Consider the following 21,329-nt stretch of genomic DNA (forward strand, 5'->3'; position numbering starts at 1 on the left):
CAATGTTTTGTTCATGAATTATGCCTTATAGATGACAAAAGGGTAAATCCATTGATTACACAGCTGATATTTTTGTAACAGTCTTGCAATCAGTCTGCTGTAATCTAAAAATTAAAAACAGTGGCAGCAGATATGTGTTTACGTAAATTATTTCATTAGCATGGAAATGTTCATCCGGCTGACAATGACCTTCAGCCAGTGTTCTGTTGGAAAAGTCACCAAGTGTTGTGAACTTTGTTTAGCAGAAGATGACCTAATCAACACTGCACCATATTTCTCACTGCCTCTTTTATTGCTAATATATGACATATCTCATCCCTTTGACTACAACCTGAGAGAGACCCCAGGCAAGCATGACCTAACACACACACACACACACACACACACACATACATTCTTGCAGATTGGTGGCTCATTAAGGTGAAAAGTGAATAGAGTAGACCTAAGAGGAAACTCAGCAACACAAGTACACATACACACCTACAGAGAAGGAAATTGATTTCTTCAGAACATAGGCAGATCAAAAGGCTTATTATAATTGGTTTGTTTATGTGGTTGAGCTCACTCACCCACCCACCCACCCACTCTCTCTCTCTACTCTCGCAGTGTACAGGCACCCTGTACATGCACTGACAAACATGCATTCATCCATAAAGAAATCTGTATTTCATAGAAAGTGAATGTGCTACAGGAAGGTGCTGTTGCATGTGTAGGTGTGTTATGCAGCTATATACAATTGATGACATCCCAAAGTGACTCTTTTAGGTGTGGGGGGGGGGGGATTACAGCCATAGAGACTGACACACAGAAGAGGGAATGGTGTAAAGGCTGGAGAATTGGGATATGAAAAGTATCCTCACATTATGAGGATTAATAATCATATGCTTCTGGCCCTTTTCTCTTCCTTTCTCTCCCAAATCAAATTAATCACCAACGTTCCCCCTAGCACACCCTTTCCCTCTGCTTACTCTTTTTTCACCCATTTCCTCCTCCTGCTCTCTCATTCTTTTGCTAATTGGGCTATCTGAGGTGCCAGCTTCAAAAGGCACCTGCTATCAAACCCAGTCTGAAAAAGTGAGAAAGGGACAGTTGAGGATATCTGCGCATATTAGAAGAACAGTATGAATTCTAGCCTCGTCGCTGTCCTACACATTACAAAACAATGGGTATCAGCATAACAACGATTTGTGTTTGGATTCTGTTCACCCGTTATTATTAATACTGTTACTATTATTTAAAGAAAGAGAAGAAAACAAATACTAAAAACTAGAAAACAGACACAAGCACTTCAAAGTGAGGAATGGAGAACCGGTAGCTTAAGGGAGAATGTGGGGATAAGCTTGCCGTCTGAAACCTTGCATACTATGCTAACCGTTTTACAGCCACACATACTTGCTCATCTAAACAACTTGGCTGTTTAGAATTGCAAAAAGTCATACCGGGTCTCTGATTATAAGCCCTTAAACTCGCAAAGCCCAACAATAGGAATAAATAATAGTCTTTTCCAAGAAGATGGCAGTATACTAAGCTTTCTCCAGTACAAATATTGCAGTGGAATTTGGCTAGTTATGTCAAAATACATTATTGTGAACAGCGAGCTGTATCATCGTCATCAAGCTATACAGATATAGTTAAAGCTGCCCAAACAGCTCCCAGAGGTGGTGCAGTTTGCATCCTCAAAATGCCAAAACCGACTAAATGTATTTACTGCCTGTATAATACATTCTTCTCATTTCCCATGTTGACTGCTTATGTTTTCATGCTAATCGAAGTGATTAAGACAACCAACCCAATGCTACAAAATGTAGCAAACATTTAGAAAAATCTCTATAATATATTAGCTGTAGATGCTTATAGATTATTTACACATGCATACACATACAGAAGGAAACTGATGTATCTGATAACAGCTTGAGTGGTTTATCACACAATCTGCTCGTTGGGGCAAAATCCATCTTAACATTAAAAAGTAAAATGACTAAGTAGGGCGAGAACTAGGGAATAAAATATTGATATTGCGATGATAGTAAAAGGGTTGAATATTAGCGTTTAAAAAAGAATGTACTCTGAGATTTTTGGGTATAGGCAAATAACAGAACAGCAAAAATAGTCAATACATCACTTTACAATGCAGCTTTTTAAAAAAAAAGGAAAAGACAACACTGATGCCATGTTACATCATTACAATATCCAAAATATGATATTGAGTCTCAAGTCACAATATTAATATAATAGATATATTGTCAACCCCTTACTTCAACTAATACAAATCAACGGTTTAAATTAGGTTAGGTTAAAGTCGGACATGCTCAGTAGGTGAAAGGAGAAGGGAGCATCGAGGATAACTGGCCTGAGCTTGAATACTGAACTTCAACAGATTGAAATGCGTAGCTAGAGTGAAAATGGAAATAACTACATCAATAAACAACAAACTATGAAAGCGTGTGTGTGGGGTGTGTGTGTGTGTGTGTGTGTGTGTGTGATTGGCTGATAAACTCAAAAGCTTGTTACAGATGCTATGTGTATGTGCTATGCAATGTGTAATTGTGTTTATGAGCGCCATGTGCAGCCAGAGGGCATGTCTCTCACCATCAGCTCTTTGCTCTTCTACCGAGCCTCAGAGGTCAACACCCCTGACCCTGCCCTGAGAACATTACCCCCCCCACACTTCTTTTTTTCTGTGTGGGTGTGTGCAACACCAGCAGAACAGTTGGGCAGCTGATAGAGAGGAGGAAGAAAGGTCAGGACGGGTCAGCGATGGCTCGATGTGTTGGAATGTGAGGCGCAGGAGGAGGAAGAGGAAAATGGAAGATGAGGAAGAGTGAAGCCGGGCTTCCAGAAATGAGGGATTAGAAGAAAGATCGGAGGTCAGGAGGAATGTATTACTCCTTTAGCTGTGTGTTTAAGCAAGAAAGGGAAGGACAGGAAGTGAAGGGTCAATCTGTGTAACCAGAGCTGGTTGCTTATTGTACATGTATGCATGCACTGACACACAGATCTACACAAACATAGTGAGGATTAAACCTCACATGCACACCAACGAAAAAATAAGATGCTTACACAACAGCTCAATGAAAACCTAATTCTGTTTTGAAGAATGTGTTTTTCAACAAAACTTCAACAGATTTAAGAAACACGGAGGAAACCATCAACAAACACACTGGACCAGGTCTCACACACACACACACACACACACTACAGCCACACCGGCAGAGATACAGACAGGTGTGGGGCTATGAAAAGGCCACGGTGTCTTTATAGTCAGCTCTCAGAAAAGGTTATTAGACATCAACCGGAACGAGCGTCTGTCTCAGCCAATAAAAAGTGGAGCCGTGGGTGCACGAGCCAAGGGGGTGGAGGGTGAAATCAAGGAGTGACAGGCGGACGTTAGGACTTGCCATACAGGTGAATGTAGATGGAACAGCTGCGAACACTGACATTTAACTGACATCAACAGCTAGTATCAGCCATGTGTGCGTGTGCACTTCTGTGTATATGACAGAGCAAGCGTGGGTGTGTATATGTGTACTGAGACTCAATCTGAAGGTCAGATAGAATTATATACAGACCCACACACACTGTCAGTGATTTCCTGGTGTCCTGGTTACGATATGAATATGGAGGAGTTGGAGCAGAAGGCTCAGTGACACTGGGACAAGGTGATAGGAGTGGACAGGTGTGCGTGTGCGAGCGTACGCCTGTGTGTCAGCGCTTTGTGCCAGGACAGCAGGTGGCTAGTCAAAGGACATCAGTGACCTTCTCCTTATCCCTCCCTCTACCCTCCTCTCTTTGTCCATCTTGTCCTCTGTCCCCAAGTCCCAATCCATATCACCCCGGCGCTCTGTCTCTGCACAACAAGTCTTGGGCACGTTGAGAAGATGAATACATACACAAACACAGGTGTGGGTGGTTTATTCATGAACTTGTGTGAGAAGCTGTTTTGACACAGTGTTACTGAATAATGTAAATGTGCAGCGTGTCCTCCAAGTAGAGGAAGGGAAGGTTGAGAAAAACTGGAGAAGATGTGTGAAAAAACAACTAAATGGAAGTGGGGGCATGATATTCTCACCTTTAGTGGCTGATGGAAGCAAGAGGATTGAAATAGACAAGGAATTGGGGAGAGAGGGGAGGGGTGAGACACAAAGAAAGACATTGCTCATTACTGTGAAACACAACATGATGACAGCAGTAGTAAAAACATACAAGCCACACACTCACTCTTTGTCTGTGAGGAGAAGGCCAAAGTGAGTTTGGCAAACAGCTCATTGTTTTCAAATTTTCCCTCTTTTGCCTTGGTCCAGAAACTATTCTCAGAGAGGTCCTCAGGTCCGATCTAAGGGAGAGAAACGGCAGTATGTACAGAGAGAGAAAGAGGGAGATGGGGAGATTAAATGAAGAGAGAGCTGTATTGTATCCGTTAAATAACCATATCATCAAATTGACTCAATTTTCCCAAAATGGTCATCCGTGCACCTGGCAAACAATGAAATGAGCAGATAAAGAAGTCGGCAGAACAAACGAAACAGCCGGGCTGTAAAAGGCAGAGGCAGAAGTATGATAGTAGCGAGGGGTCGAGAAGGGTGAACAAAAGATGGCTGGCACAAAGAGGAAAGAAAGAGAAGGAAACGGGTTGTTATTTTCTCTAATCGTTGCACACCGTCTCTACCACAAAGCATCCAGAAATGCAAAGAAATACAGAGGATTCTGCTTTTTTCTAGCCCCATTCTATCTTCACCCTGTGCTCTCTCTGTATTCCTTCCTTAGTCTTGGGGTTGCTCCCTCTCTCTTTCTCTCTTCTGGTCACAAGTCAAAATTAACTTTGTATGATTTTCCTTCACTTTCGGAGTGCTCTCATTAAAGAAAAAGAGAAAGAGAGAAAGTGAAACACAGAGAGCGAGAGAGAAAGCAGTGGTAGTAAATTTACGGATATCAGTTCTTTCATTAAAAAGGACAAAGCCTCAGGGATGGAGGACGGAAAAGACAGAGTAGGGAAAGGAAATGTGATATGGGGATGAGCTGAAGGAGCAAGAAAGAAAAGCAAGAGAGTACGCAAAAAAGGAGACCAAGCCAGAAAAAAAAGTTAATTTAAATTACAAAAGAATACTGTCCTTTCTAGCAGCAATTTAATTATCTTTCAGTGGCGCTGTTAAAAGAAGAAGGCTTATTAAAAAGCAATTTCTGTGACATCCTCGTCAAACAGTTTCACCAGCCCGAGAGAGAGAGAGAGAGAGAGAGAGAGAGAGAGAGAGAGAGAGAGAGAGAGGAAGCTAAATGCTGATGAAGTCTGCTGAAGCCATTAAACAGTAGCTTTAGGCTAAAGAAAGACAGAGGGCTGTTCTGATGTTTTAACCATCACAGATGAGAGGGTGGAGAAGAACATGAAGCACATAGTCATGAGATACACGTATGCATGAAAGTCACTTTAGGTCAGAATCTCACTATTAAAGCTCCAATGCTCTCACACTGTTGCACACAATACAGAACACCCTGAGCTATTTCAAATTGTACTGTTACATTTAGCACAGTAAAATATATATACTATAATTTACATTAGATTTATGTACAATAAAATCCCTCCCTGTTTTATTAAGAGCGGAAATACAGCATGATATTTTAGCTGACAAGTGCCTCATCAATTCCGGTGGGTTTGAGTCAAAGAATGTAGATCATAAATGGGAATTAGTAAAGCAAATTGCACCTTTATTTTTTTTTTTATCACCAGAGAAGTGATTGAAAACGGAATATATATTGAACCATCTATCTTAGAACCGACCTTGCTCCAGTTGGCTCTCTTCAGCTGGACTTCAGGCTTGTATTCCTTCTTAGGCTGGAGCCCGTAAGGTAGTGAGGGTGTTGCAGGGACACCCCAGCCCCCCATGCCAAATGGTGGAGGTGGAGGCATACCTGGGCCCGGTGGTGGGGGAGGGATACCGGGAAACCCAGGCGGTGGTGGTGGTGGTGGTGGAGGTCCCATCCCAGGCAAGGGTGGAGGGGGTGGCGGTCCTGGCATGCCAGGGAGGGGCGGGGGTGGTGGAGGTCCTGACATGCCTGGTAAAGGAGGTGGGGGAGGTGGAGGAGGAATACCGGCTTGACCCGGTAAAGGAGGAGGGGGTGGAGGAGCAGACATGCCTGCATGACCTGGCATAGGTGGGAGAGGAGGTGGAGGGGGTATACCTGCATTTTGTCCAGGGAGAGGAGGGGCAGGTGGTGGCAGAGGAACAGTAACTGTGACAACTCTCGTCTTGGCCTCTTCCAGATCTTTAGAGAGCTTTTCAATCTGCAGGGAAGTAAGGATACAGTAAATTATAATGAAAATTGATTCAAATACTCCTGGACTACTACTGTAAATCTTCACACCGCATATGGTAACTTATCATATTAGCTTGACTGTATATTGTTTGTTGTTTGGCATTTGTTCCTCGAATTGACGTTCATTTTGTAGAGCTTTGGCAATTTCCAACATTTCCAATGAAAAGCCACGCACACTGAGTGATTAGATTTGAGGAAATAAAAAAGCAGAACAAAAGAAGGAAAAGAGCAACATAGAAATGGATTAAAGCCTGGGCAGGATTGAGCTTTGGGAGAGATGGGGAGAGAATGGAGGACAAGACCCGGAGAGAAAAACATAACAGGGGGGAATTAAGTCCACAGAGGAATTCATAAGAAAACTTTTAAAGAGGACAAACTTCTAAATTAGACGTAAGGGAGAAATCTATTTTTTATTCAACACTGAAATACTAATCTCAGTATTTACATCAGTGAGGAGCCAATTCTTGAGCAAACTGTCCAAGTCATTTAAGTCAGCCTGCTAATGCTGGTCTATTATGAGAGAGGAATGGGATTTGAATGGGAATATACTATACGAGATATGAAACCTTTAAAAATGGATTTACTGTACGTGCTCTTCTTAGGTGTGTAAAGTATAAACGGTGTGCATGTGAAAGAGTGTCTGTATTCTGCGTAACAAATTGTTTGTGTCGTTTCCTCGGATTTTGAAAAAAAGACAGTAACAGACATAAAGGGCCTCTGAGGCAAGCTTTCTTATTGAGGCAGCAGATGAAGAGTTGGGCACAACATCACACAGAGGAACAGTGAGAGATCTCTACATGTGAAGAAATCTTCGATGGGCAGTGCCTCAATCACAGAAAGTGAGCCATCTTAGTATGGAAGCTTGTTTGATGCCTGGATGGTGATGCTGTTGATGCGTTGGACAACTGTGTGCATAAGGGTGTGTTTGGGCTTTTGTGTGTTGGGACTATGACTGTGCTGGCATCAGCCACTTTGGATGAAGCTCATTTTGGAAGCTGTTCTCTCACTGACAGACAGACACACACACACACACACACACACAGGAACATCTTCATGTGGTTATGAGCACACATGCACAGAGGCAGACTGTTCTGGGTCACTTGGTGTGTTTGTGAGTTTGGGTGTCACTGTGAGGCAAAGTCCAGCTGGTGTGGCAGCAGGACACTGACAGCTAAACAATCCTCATCTTTGCCCCCTACTGTATGAGTGTACAAACACGAGCATAAACACACACACACACTTTAGTTGTTGTTTTTGTCAAATTTTCAAGCAGTTGGCTAAATAATTTTAGGCTATGGGGCTTTTGTGTATGTATGTTGGACAACTTTTTGGTGCTTAGACTTCTGCAACATTGTATTTATCTAATCCACAACATATTGTACTTCCTTTTTTTTTCTGTATGTGTTTCTGGGACATTAAGACTGATTAAATGATCTGACTCAAGCTTTATTGATGCTCTCCTAATGTTCTGGTTCATTTAGATTGAGATTGGCATCAAGCAATGATGGAAGTTCTGTATAAAATCAGTTTGATCTGGTCAACTCAGTATGACACTTGTCATAGTTCAACTAAATGTTTATTTCAGTTTATTTTCATGGGGGTTGAGGTATCCATACTCTGTGTATTACCTACTACAGTAGATGGCGGTCGACACACCACCAGTCTGGAGAATTGGATTAGATAGATATTTCTTTTTGGTGGCTAAAATACATTTTGACGCTTCCCCCATCCACAGCATTACATTGCTTTTCTCCCCAAACGAGGGGCGTGCTGTGCTGTGCTGTGCTGTGCTGTGCTGTGCTGTGCTGTGCTGTGCTGTGCTGTGCTGTGCTGTGCTGTGCTGTGCTGTGCTGTGCTGTGCTGTGCTGTGCTGTGCTGTGCTGTGCTGTGCTGTGCTGTGCTGTGCTGTACTGTGCTGTGCTGTGCTGTGCTGTGCTGTGCTGTGCTGTGCTGTGCTGTGCTGTGGATGTGCCTGTGTGTACCTGCTGTTGCAGAGTGGTGAGCTGTTGTTGTAGTCCCTGGCTCTCCTTTTCTCGCTCCAGCTTAGAAGTGGCCAGCTGTTCCTTCTCTTGGCTCAAGTCCTGCAGCTTCTGCTCATAGTCACCCTCCAGTTTCTTCAGCTCCACCTGCAACTCGTGGCGTGCTGTCAACTCGGCATCCAACTAAAACACATGTGAAAGGCCATAGAGGGAGACAGAGTCAGTTACAGTGCCTGTAGTGGGCTAGGTAGACCTTTTGGTGGCTTGACAACTTTTGTGTAACTTTAAGAAGCATTATCTTGAGGGCTGTGAACAATCTTTTCTCAATCTTCGCTCAGGCACTAACAAAAGGTCCCATTGGCAAACAGGACTGCAAAGATACTGGTTATGGATAAAGGCTGGGTAAAACAAAGACTGGATACAGTGTTGTTGCGATACAGAAGGGGCACTATAGGATTATAGTTGTTCGAAGGCGTAATAATTTCGCATCAAATTAATTTAAAAGGATGATTGAAGAACAGTAAAAAAATAAATACTGCCCATAAATATAAAAACTAAAGCTAACAAAAGGTACTCCATTGAATTATGGAGACAAAGTGTGTTTGTATGCACAAGCTTTTAGTCTCCCTCTTGAAACTGCAGCAGTTTCCATATCTCAAAGACCTGTAGAAGCAATTTCCTGCAGTCTAGTGCTTTCAGTTTCATTGTATAATTTACACTGAAAATTACTGTCAATTATTGAGTTAGGATGCTTCAGTGCACTTGTATGAGCTCACTTCTCAATTCCATTTTAAAGCCTTCACATGCATAAAAAACAGAAGAGAAACATTTGTATCCCTAACTTTAATTTGTTCACTTTCATACATTTTCAAGGATTTTCCTTCTAGGACACTTGACAAACAGGATATGAGTCTTCCAACAGATGACTACATGAACACACAGCCACACATGGCTGTTTAATTTGAGGACAGCAGATCCTTTACCCTCACTGCCAGCGTCCTGAAAGCCTCATCTCTAATTCCTGCCAAAAGAGACTGCCTGCAATTACCTCGTCATAGACAACTAGCACTATGGTGTGCATGTGTGGTCAATGGAAATTAATCCAAGTGTGTTCATTTAATGTGTGCTTTTGTGGATGTACATGTGTTCAATTGATATGATTCCATGTGAGTGTGTCCCTGAATGAACACTAGTCTGTACTCCCTTTTTGCAATTATCCTGTCACTGGGACAGAAACATCAGGGCAGCAGCACACCACAATCAAGGCATTTACCCCCCTTGTGTGAGTGTGTGGCTTTGTTGGTTACCATTTGTCTGTCAGACATGTGTATGCTCATTCTCACTCCCTCCCCTTTTCTCATTTGTCATGCCATGTCAGATAAACACTGCTGACAGAGATGATTTACAATCCCTATGCGTCTGTGTGTGAGGGGGTAATGTTAGCTTTTACAATGTATTATTTTCTTTTGTGTCCAAAGGATTGTAATAGCTTGTGTGCTTCTGGGATGAAATGTAAATATGTCTGTAGGTATGGCATGCTGTTGTTATGTGTGTGCATTTCAGATTTCCAATGTGAATGAATGTGTGTATTTCACCTTCTTTTCCATCTCAGCAGCCTTGGCCTCGCTGGTTTCTACCTTAGTCTGGTCCACCATGTTGTCTGTGGACACACAGGAAAGAAGAAAGGAAATCAGAAAAGGCAAAAAGGGTGGTGGGTAAGATAAGGGTTTCAGACAGCGCACATGCACGCATCTTGGTGTGAAGACATCACACCCTTCAGTCTGGCACATACTGTGCACCCACATACCTCCACAAACTGATGCATACAAACAGAGCAAGCATCCTATCCGTCTCCCTATCTTTTTCCTTATCACACTACTCAAACTCAAGATCCGTGAGAAGATTGTGATGGCATCCCATTACAACAGGATGCCATCTGTTGCATGCTGCTTCTACACATCATTACCTTTTAAGCCTACACTACAATACACCTTTGTCAGACTGTGTGGATGTGTGAGAGAGGTGGGAGCACACTTATTTCCCTCTATGCGAAATACATCCCACACCAATATCTATAAAATTGTTAAATTAAAAAAGAAAAGACCGTATAACAGTCTGGAAGTCATCCATTATCTGAGGTTGTGCTTGGCAGAGGACGAGGTGAGAAGGACACAAGCTGACCAACAGGGTACTTTTACTGAATAATTGCAGGGCCTACAGGTGGTTCAGTGCCCTGGGGCTTGCCAAGCATGTGCAGTAAAATAACTAATTAGCATGAAGATGAATGCCACAAAGTCACTAGATCAAAGACAGCTAATCATGATGCCCAGGAGAGGGATCAAACAGATAGATAGCAGAGATAGAAGAGAAGCGAAAATAGAAAATGATATTACATATCGTGAAGAGAAAAGGAGTCTTCAATTGGATTAAAAATATTACTTGTGGAAAAAGAAGTTAAAACTATGCAGGATTACTTATATAGAGATAAGCTAGTAAGAAAGGCAGAGCAAAATGAGAAATCTATTTTGTGAAAGAAGATGTTGCCAGATGAAAGAACTTCACATTAATATGCCAACCCACGTACAATTTCAGAGTGTGCATTTGTGTATGAGTTTACATGGTTATTGGATGTGTAATGGAGATGGGGGGTGGGGGTGGGGGTGTTACTTCTGTCATGGTGGCTAGGCTAAATGGGACAAACTTCGAATAGAGAGCACTAAGGGAGCCAGAATGCAGGGGAAAACTGTGCTGAATTTCAGAGTTCAAAGAAAAACACTAAATAATGCATGCAGGGCAGAATTGGGCTGCTTTCCACCGATAATAACTCTGGCAGCCTTAAAGGAGGCCAGCCAGCCAGTGTGTGTGTGTGTGTGTGTGTGTCAGGACGCATTTAGAAAGCAGTGCAATTAGAGCCTCCTGCGGTGAGCAACGGAGACCTGCCATAAAGGAGTATTGAACTCTTGAGACATGCCCTGCACCTCCATTATGCTCTGGTTTAGTTAGCAGGTGTTTCCTAGTCAACATTTAGTCACTCAAGTGCAGGTGCTCATTTACCAGTATGCACCACCAAATGTCAGCAGTTCATGTGTGTATGAGAGAACGACAGGAAATGACATGGATCAGTAACCATCATAATACTTTCTTGATCTTGCTAGAACAGTCCGTCTTACCGGTAAGCTGGTAGGGATTCTGCGACTTGCTAATGAGCACCAAGATGACAGGCTCATAATTTTCTGAAAAGTCTTCCTCTAAACGAGGGTGCCCATATGCAAGTCAAAACTGTTTTAGCTTGCTGTAATCATTCCTCTTTTTATACAGGCAATTAATAGACCCCCTCTGTCCTCAATTCCCTTATTCCGAGCTGCAGTGGAGGCTGAGTAACACAGGGGGGGACTTTTATACTGAAAAGACTAACTTTGGAAGGTACTTTATTTCATTAACTCAAACTGCTTAAGGCTCACATTAGCTTCAGATAAACATTTTGGAACAAAACAAGTTTGGAAGCGCATCAGAAGCAGATCTTCAAATTGACGCTTTGAAAGAGAGGAATGATCACAGCAAGCAAAAACAGTTTTTATTATCAAATGGGCACCGGACTATTGTTTTTAAGACAGACTTGAACCTATCCTTTAAACAGAGGAGACGCTTGCTGCCACATGTGCCTGGGAACTTTTATTATACTAATACATATAACACCAGAGAGTTGCCATCTAACCAATCTATTGTCATGGAGTATTGTGAAATCTGACTCTGGGATTGCTTGGTTTGAGATTAAGCTTTTTATCCTCTTGATAAAGATACTTTTATACCCCTGACCTATGACTGTGAAACTTGTAGCATAACTTAGCAAACACTAATACACACCCCCTCAGTGGCTCTACCTTGTGGTATTCTGGAGCCACTACACATTGAACCACAGTTACAAATGGTATTATACACAATTCAGGACAAGTGTAACAACACCAACAGCAACACAGCTATTGTGTCAGTGATTGGAATGAGGTTGGCCAAAGTTTCGACCCGCACAGCATTGTGTCACAACATTTGATTTCTTTTTTTGGTCTATATGCATTTTGTGTTGATTTAGTCTTTAATGCCTTGGAAAATAAAATATTTGAAGGGTGTTGGTTGATGAGCAAGAAGGCCCTCGGGGTACACTTGGAGGGGGGAAATGAAATACCTGCTCATATGTGTGTTCTGGTCCAACAACTTACCTATCAAGCTTTCAATGTTGAGACTGAGGTTACGGCACTTGAAGTCCGGGTCCGCTCCATTCCTGTGAAGCACGACCTGAGCAACACACTCGTCTATCAACTTGTAGTACTGAGGCCTGCAGGAAGGAGGGAGCGACAGATTTACAGATAGGTGGATTAGAAGACCGAGAGAAAGAAGTGGCGAGAGAGAGGGGGAAGAGAAGATGAGGAGGGCAACAACGAAGGAGCGTTAATAAGTGGTGCAGAGTAAAAAAGAGAATGAGTCACTCTCTACAATATACTTGCATGTTGTGTCCGCAATGATAATAAATATAGCAAATGCATGTATTGTACAATACCAGTTCAGTCTGCATTAATAAGAAAGTGGGCACATTATGTGAGCAGAGGAAGGGACTGACAAAGAGCAAGTCGGATCATTTGTTCAGACATGTGTGAACACACGGGCTTTATCACTTTGTCTGAAACTGAGATTGGCTGTCTGTGTGAGCATGACAGTTTGAGTTTCTTGTCACTAAGATTGATCGTGTGCAACTGTGTTCTGGAGAGTGTGTTGGTGTATGTCCAGCGTCCCATGTCTGATCAAGCCAGCTTCACAGACACTCAATTTTGGAGGTGTCTTATTCCCTGACCCCATTAGTTGCTGCCAGTCACCAACTCAATACTTTATTTATTCTGTCTCCCTCTCTCCCCTGTCTCTCTTAGTCACTCTGCCTTTGTCTAACACTTATTCCAATCCTTCATTATACTTCAAGGGTGTTTTTTCTCCTGAAACTTGGAATTATCCGTGGAGCGAGAGAGACATCTAGTGTCATTCAGGAAAACTGAGTTAAAAGATAAATCGATTTGCGTTTGCTTGATCCTGAATCTGCCGTTCTTCACAAGCCTGAATTCAATTCTAACATTAGGTATATTAGGAAAAGGGTGGCTTGTAGGCCTACGGCTATATACATTTCGCTTAATCGTCTATCAAATATACAGAAGTCATTGCACTTTTAAACTACATGTATTAAGTTTCATGTAAGTGCACTTGTGTATTCAAATAAATTCATCAGGGCTTCATCTGCACTTGAGATTGAAACACAGTAAGACTAAGAATGTAAAAAGAGCAGAGCAGCAGGTAGTCTTTCATTCATTCCCACACAAAGCTCACCCTTCATTTCCTTGTACGTCCCTCCTCATTCTCTCTACATCTACCTAGCAATTTACCTCAACCCTCAATTTCTTCCTCATTATTGTCCCGCCCTCCACCTCTTTTCTCTCTTCATCGTTGTAATTATCAAGCTGTATTTTCTGCCACTCTATAGCTCTCCTCCCTCCCACACCTGCATCACAGACCACTTATATTGTGTTCCACTGGATCACCTGGATGGAGAAAGCCAGATTGAAAAGAGGGATAGATGGGAGAAAGTGGAAGAAAAAATTAACTCAGCTGGGGCCATTTGTGTGGCCCAACCTACCTTTTCCATCCTCACAATGTATAAATGTATCCTAAACTGTGTTATAAATCACAAATTCCTGCCTGTTTGATACCATCAAGGCAACACCTCACCAACAACACAACTAACATGTGTGCATGCCTACACATGCTGTTGTGCGTTTTGCCCATTTTCTGTGACATTGAATAAGGCAAAGCATTGCTCCTCCCTTTTGTGACGCTGAGTGCGAAAGAAAACATGCGTGTGTATGTGTGCATACACTATGCCATGCAACTCTTGACTTGTTATTATACTAACCCCGGTCTTTTCATTCAATTATTCACTCTTCCTTTCTCCTCTGTTTCCTTAGCTAAACCCCCAAGTGCTTTGGAAGACACAGGGAGATACATTAGCATATTTCTGGTGATAAGAGGTGATGGTGTTCATTTCTATTAAAATGGAATTGGATTTCTTTGCATGTATTAATTTCTCAGCCGTTGGACGGTGCTCCAGAAAACAAAAAGCAAATGGAGGACAGGTCTGAGAGGAGAGAGAGGAGGATGAAGAGTGGGACTCTAAGAAAGGAAGAAACTACATCTCAAGTTTCACTTTGTCTAGTTACTTTGAAGTTATATTTAATGTTTTTTTAAATATATATATATATATATATATATATATATATATATATATATATATATATATATAAATAAATATAAAGCTGCTACATGCAGGTGTTCACTGTGCGCTCAATCATTCATAACATTCGAACAGTTAGCGTTATTCTAGATTTCTTTAATCCGCCAATTAACAATGGTGGATAAGGTAGGTAGGTAGTCTTTTGTCCCAAAACATCAACATATCAGCTCTAATAAGCGAATGTGTGAGCAAGCGCATGTGTGAGAGAGTATTAACATGTATGAGTTTGTATATGTTCATGTGCTACCTGGCCAAATAGTCATTGCGAATTAGCAGCAGGTGCTGCATCAGGGACAGGAAGTGGGTTTCGCCCTTGGAGTCCTTCACAGTGTTGACTAGGATATCGAACACTTCCCTCACATCATTGAAGCAAAAGCAGTTAAGGCTTAACGAACATTAACAATAAGAGAGTTCAACACAAATGATGCAGGACATCTTCAACAATCAGTGACAACTCTGAAAAGTCTCGCACCCACTTTTGCTGCATATATTACTCATACAAGACTTGGAGAAACACAAGTGAACACAAGACAGTTAATTAAAAGTCAAATAGAGACCAAACTTGTAGACCATCTAATAATCTTGGTTGTAAAGGGACAATGTGTTGACATTTCAAAATGTCTTGTGCAACTAACAGAATCCGTTCTATCACACAAATGTTTGAAAAGATCCTCAGTGTTCATTGAGCAGTTTAAACTGTATTGTTACCCATGGGAGACACCTGGTGGTGAGAATTATAACTGCATGTCAAAAGCAGCAATGTGCATTACAGCAGTTGGCGAAACTCCTTTTTTTTGCCATTTTTAAAAAGTATACTGTTAGGCTGACAAAATCCAGTCCATGCTGAATGCCAGTCAAACAGCCAAAAACATTATATGGGTAAAAAAAATAAAACAGCAGCCTTTGCATATTTCCCTGTGAATATGTATCTTTATCAAATCGGGACAAAATAATTTGATATATATAAATTCAGGTTGTATAGGTATATACCATATTTGCATAGAATAAATCCATTAAAGTACTCTTTTCAGGTCGCGTTATCCCACCACAAAGTGGTCAGATGTGCATGTGCTCAAAATGATACTAATGTTAAGTAGAATGAACCAACAAGTCCACATACAACAATATAAATTAACACTTAACAAAAGTAAGTTTGTTTTTGTTGTGTGCCTAATTTAGACGAGCTCCTATCGATATAACAAAGACAAATAATTCGGAGACAAAGTCCACCAATGATTGGATGTTTTGCTGTTTACTGCACAGATGAGTAGTAAATGTCTGTGAGAAGCTAATGGAAAAAGACACACAGGGATACAATGTCCCTAGAGCCTGAAAGATTATGCTCATCAAGTATGAAAATATTCATTTTGAATCTGTCTTGGAAGAAGGTAAGTCTGATAACTGCAAAGAAAGGAGCAATCAGATTTAGAGTATATTGCTCTTTTTTATAATGAAGGGGATACATGCATATAATTATGTATCCTAACTGTGTGAATCACACATTCTTTCATTATACAAAATACTATGAAGGTTGTTCCGTTTGCTCATCAAACTAGCAAAGCAAGACAAAACAACTAGCAAGCAAAGATATGTTGTAACCAGGTATATAGATGTTCAAGGTCAAAAGGTGGACCCTGACCATTTCTACAGAGGGACAATTTTGCCCAGTGGAAGGATATTCCATCTCAATGCGGATGTCATCAAGACGTGCTTTGAGGTCCTCAGAGTCATCTTCAGCCTGCTCATCAAACACTGTGAGTTGCACCTTCAGCTCGTCGTTTTCTATCATCCGCACCTCCTGCAGGGAGAGCGATGGGAAGTAGGCGGTGGGATGAAAAGGCATAGGGGGAAAATAACAGGGAGAGTGTGACAAACATTGAGTTTGGACAGTTGAGAGACATTATACACAGTATATGAGTGTGTTTCAGCAAGACAGAGGCATCATGAGTAAGAAAAACATGAAGAGAAGGAATTTTCAAATGTGTGTTAAGAGTCGCTTTGAGAGAATATAAAAAGGGAATGTTTTCTGTACCGTCAGCTGGTCTCTGAGTCCCAATCTTTGCAGTTCAGAGCGAATATGGATCCTGAAGTCCAACTCTTCTCCCCGGCTTATCAAGGCATTGATTAGCTGCATGCAGCCACCCTGCAAAAAACACATAAGACAGTCAACTTCACAATTTAGAGTAACCAGATAGATGATAACTAGAATACAAATCTCAATATTTGTAAGTAAGTCTTCTACACTGCAGATTGCAGTTGTGGTGGTGATCAAATGCAACTGGGTTGGTATCATTTGTCAACAAAAGCAAACATGGGGATAAATAATTGTTGAAGTATGTCTGCATGTGCACCTTAAGAGTAATATTTTGATTGTTCATGCCAGCAAGGAGCGGCTGGAACCTCTCAATGTCCAGTCTCTCTGCCTCCTCAGTAATGGCCTCCAGAACACGCTCATGACTGCAAAGAACAGAGTTATGATCATATAAAACGATGCTAAACCCCGTTACATCATAATAAAGTTTACCATGGAAAACATGCAAGGAGAATTAAAAAGTACATTTTATTGCCTTATTGACACCTCTTTTATTGGAACCTGACATATGGGTGACGGAGAGTGACAAAATATGATTTTCAATTTGTTATGTCAATGCTAAATTGCTAGTCATTGCATATAGAGCAGTTTAATGCTGTAACTTTATATAACACAGCATATTAAAGACTTGTGCTCCAGACTTTAACTGTTGGTTGTTTGTTGTTCAGGGCCATTCTTTCTGTTCAACATATTCAAAAGCATGGTCTCAACATTTCACTAATGCTTACAGGTTTTCAGGATGCTCCAATATTGAGATGGCAGAAAGCAGCTTGACAGCATCCACCATCATATGAGGCACGCGAGGGTTGATGGCTTTGACCAGCAGAGGAATCCCCTCATGTGACTCCAGCATGGATTTTAGACCGTACTAAAGGGGAGAGAAAGGCGGAGTGAGGAAAAGCCCTTTCAGATTCATTTTCTGCAGAAAGATTATATAGTGTATGCTACATCATTGATACTCAATTACCAGTATGTAATTATTAAATGTGATCAATTTAGATGGGAATTACACTAATTATCTAAGGTTAGACCCTTCACCACACCAAAACAAAGCACTCTTTAAAATTATCAGTGACTGCATTCATTTGAATGAACTGACCAAAGTTGGTCACATTGATTTAATACTGCCCTCTAGAGGAAGTATTATGCAACAACTATGTCCAATCAAGTAAAGACAGGATTAAGTATTTTGGTGCAACTGAAGAAAATGTTCTTACCTTGTTGTTCATAAAGGCTTTTAGACAGCGAATGATCTCATGTTGACATTTCACTCCCATCATTCTAGTTGTTGGATAACAGAGGAGACAGATACAGTAAGAGATTATAAACACATTAAGTAAGATTGCCTATTCTGTAGTTTAACTGTCTTACGGGTACTCGTCTTTGTCTTCCTGTAGTCTTCTCAGCCGGTTCAGCAGCAAGGCGAGCCCCTCGTCTCCAAAGTTCTGCAGCCAACTGCAAGTGACAGGCCATATGATTAGTACACTGTGCTTTGCACATTTTATTGCACTCTATTGCCACTATTTTGGAATATACATTGTTTACAAAGTAGTTTTCCCCTCTTAGATAAAAAACAGCACCATTATCACTAATTATTTGTTTTGTATGGAACTAATTCTGTAGCCTACAAGCTCTTTACCCTCTCTGTTTTAGAGATCACACAAAAGAAGCAATTCATTCAGCTCCTCACACAGGTGATCTCCATTCAATGTACTGTATTAAGTCAGTATTCAATAAAAGCTTATTTAGAAGCAATTGAAGCATATGTGAATAGGTATGCATAACTTATGCACACCAGAATACAGCAGTTTGTTTAGATTTTTCTTTGCAAAATGACTTAAGCTCTGTCAAGTTACATGGTGATCATAAAATATCAGTCAAGTCTCGATTGTTTTGAGATCTGCACTCCACAACAGGATGCACTGTGTGTATCGGCATGTGTGTATATGTGTGTATTACCTGACAGGGTTGTTATTGAGGGAGACTCGCAGAGATTCCAGACAGCTCAGCAGCTGTGTGTCTCGGTTGTCTGACTTTAACTCCTGGATGTACATCATGGCTGATTTGGCGCTTTCCTTCTGGTTTTGACCCTAATCAACAAAAGACCAAATCTGTTTTGCATTGATTTTCTTCATTTACAGGTTATAATGGATGTTCCTGATTGATGTGCAGAATTAAAAAGGGCACTGCGTGGAGGATTTCCTCCTCATTGGGTTATTTCAGTTACATGAACAGCGTTAGCAACCATCTGTGCTTGTTATGGAGATCACACCCATTGCTTATATTTACCTATTACTGGAAGGGTAGCTGACCCTTCAAATAATGGTTGTATATTTAATTTAATCTGCATATGACCAGTGAATAGATGTGTATAATGTCTCCAACAATCCAGTAGTGGCTTGAGTCAGGAAACACCCCAACTTCATAACCAAAGGGGATCCTTAAACACAAACAGGGAAGGAAAGGCCTTTAGCTGCACATGTGTCTGAACAATTAGCATTACATTATGGTGTCACTGTATGATCTGATCACTTTTTTAATGTCGTTCTAAAAATTAAGTGTACAGCACTTTGTGTTTCCAACACTTTGTAACTTTCACAAAGTGGTTGGCACACTGTATTATCAATATATATTTAGGTACTGACAGCTTTAGACGTGTGGAGGTACTGGGAGACCATCTCTCGTTTGATCATAATGTCTTTTTCCCTTAGAGGCTGCTGCTTCTCTCCATTCAGGTTCATATCCACCTGAAGAAAGGTAGGAGGAAGAATGGAAGGAGAACAAGAAAGAAAAGAGATAGTATGAAGGGATAAACAACATATTTTAAGACTAGCAGATAGCATGATGACAAATCTGTAGACTCGAGAAATTAATAACAGAAAATACGGAAACAGAAGTCATATTGTATCACTAAACGTGAGGAACTAAATCAACTTATTTAAACTTTTTGATAAAATACCGAGCAGAATTGGTACTCCATTACTTAAAAACACTTTAAATTATGAATTTCGTCTCAAGAGATGTATGCTTTGTGCTGTAAGGCAGTCCTTTACATTCACATTTAGAGCAAACACAGAAAGAGTTAACTCTTTCACAATTATATATATATATATATGTTTTTTTTTACATTATTCATTAATTCTACATGAAGTGTATTTCATCAGGGAGTGCTTATGCTTGTGTGAGTGGAATATATAAAGTACAAGTTTTAATGGCTGATCAGGGAAGATGATAAAAAAGTGATTCTCCAACAGATTAATCTTTTACACACACAAACTTTTACTGTCTTTCTCACCAGCATCTGTTCAAAGAGTTCCAGCACGTATTCATCAGAATGATCATGCAGTACAGCACTCTGAGCGTTCATCTCATAGCTGGCAGCTGAAGAGTGTCGCTGACCTGGCACATGGCCGGGCTTCTCCTTGTCCTTTTTCATCCTCATGCTGGTGAAACGTTCCAACTGGATTAGCAGACAACATGACACATTTTAGAGGAAAGAGGTCAGAGAAAGATGAAAAACAAAAACTGCCAAGTGTAACCATTACTGTAAGGCCACAAAACAAGATAACAATCCCTAATCAACTCAGTTTGAAGATAGGCCTACTCTCTTATTACCAATGTTAAATAATGTAACAGTAATAAAATACCAAAGGGCTATTTCTCCTTTAGTTTTGGCATATCATTTTTTAACAGTACAAACCTTTCAACAATGTGACAGTGATTAGGGACGTCAAAGGCTTTTCCCAACAAACATTGCTGCACAAAGTTGTTAACATGCAGTCAACACTGGCTGACACAGAACATAAGACTCAATTTTAACAAACAATGTGGGATTTCCTTGCCTCTGGTTTTAATGACTTGTGTGTGTGTGGTTAACTGTTAAAACATGCGTTTATCTTTTACTGACAAATGAAAAAAATTTTGTGTGTATGTACATGTTGGCACATGTTGACATAGTGACCCATCCATAAATATTCATGAATAATAATCTCTCAATATCATGAAGGCATCACAAGTCTATGTCCCAAGCATTTCATGCTGTCAGTGTGCATCTTCTTCAAAACATGCACATCCAACGTGAGTAAAGCCCAGGACAAAACATATTGTGTTATTGTGTGACATGACATTAAATGGATGATGGTGAGTCGTTTTATCAAAGATCACAATGACAGATGGACAAGTTAAGCACACAGGTGGTGGTTGGAAGCATTTACAAACCTACCTCATCAGGAATCAGGCGTTTGAGCTTCTGTAAACGGAATAATGAAGGGATGAAAGGGAGAAAAAAGGAACAGAAGGGGAGGAATAATCAGTGACAAGTGGGAGAGGCAGATGGAGGGAGAAAAAGAGAAAGAATCAATTAGACAGAAATCCTTCATGACAGGAAATGGATCCAGGAAACTGTTTACAGACCTCATGAGTGATTAGCAGCAGGGGGAGGGAAACAGTGTAAATAAATGACTGTTATAATTCAATGCATTTGTCATTTAAATACGTCTCTAGAGAATTAACACGTGCAAATTAGAATCTACGTTGAAGTAATCAAGACACCTGGTAGGTAGTAATTACATGAGAGGCTTAGGAGATCAGCAGTCAAACAGTGAAAGACTGAGAGACATCAATG

General features: G+C 40.8%; 1 protein-coding gene across 3 annotated transcripts in view; it reads right to left on the minus strand.

The window, feature by feature from the left end:
• The window catches only part of LOC117737639 (protein diaphanous homolog 1-like), an 82,865-nt gene that overhangs the window by 44,115 nt on the left and 17,421 nt on the right, over window positions 1–21,329 (minus strand). Inside the window, exons 2-18 of one of the 3 annotated variants that reach the window (XM_034543723.1) lie at window positions 20,928–20,954; window positions 20,001–20,165; window positions 19,351–19,452; window positions 18,665–18,795; window positions 18,077–18,160; window positions 17,923–17,986; window positions 17,434–17,573; window positions 16,965–17,070; window positions 16,646–16,756; window positions 16,293–16,411; window positions 14,861–14,977; window positions 12,503–12,618; window positions 9,884–9,948; window positions 8,292–8,471; window positions 5,774–6,277; window positions 4,219–4,333; window positions 4,070–4,078 (exon numbers count right to left, since the gene is read on the minus strand). In XM_034543723.1, the coding sequence (XP_034399614.1) occupies window positions 4,070–4,078; window positions 4,219–4,333; window positions 5,774–6,277; window positions 8,292–8,471; window positions 9,884–9,948; window positions 12,503–12,618; window positions 14,861–14,977; window positions 16,293–16,411; window positions 16,646–16,756; window positions 16,965–17,070; window positions 17,434–17,573; window positions 17,923–17,986; window positions 18,077–18,160; window positions 18,665–18,795; window positions 19,351–19,452; window positions 20,001–20,165; window positions 20,928–20,954 (2,155 nt within the window). The remainder of the gene's footprint in view (window positions 1–4,069; window positions 4,079–4,218; window positions 4,334–5,773; window positions 6,278–8,291; window positions 8,472–9,883; window positions 9,949–12,502; window positions 12,619–14,860; window positions 14,978–16,292; window positions 16,412–16,645; window positions 16,757–16,964; window positions 17,071–17,433; window positions 17,574–17,922; window positions 17,987–18,076; window positions 18,161–18,664; window positions 18,796–19,350; window positions 19,453–20,000; window positions 20,166–20,927; window positions 20,955–21,329) is intronic. The other 2 variants (XM_034543724.1, XM_034543725.1) reach the window with 2 other exon arrangements.

This window comes from Cyclopterus lumpus, chromosome 10 (assembly GCF_009769545.1).
Source record: "Cyclopterus lumpus isolate fCycLum1 chromosome 10, fCycLum1.pri, whole genome shotgun sequence".
Lineage (NCBI taxonomy): Eukaryota > Metazoa > Chordata > Actinopteri > Perciformes > Cyclopteridae > Cyclopterus > Cyclopterus lumpus.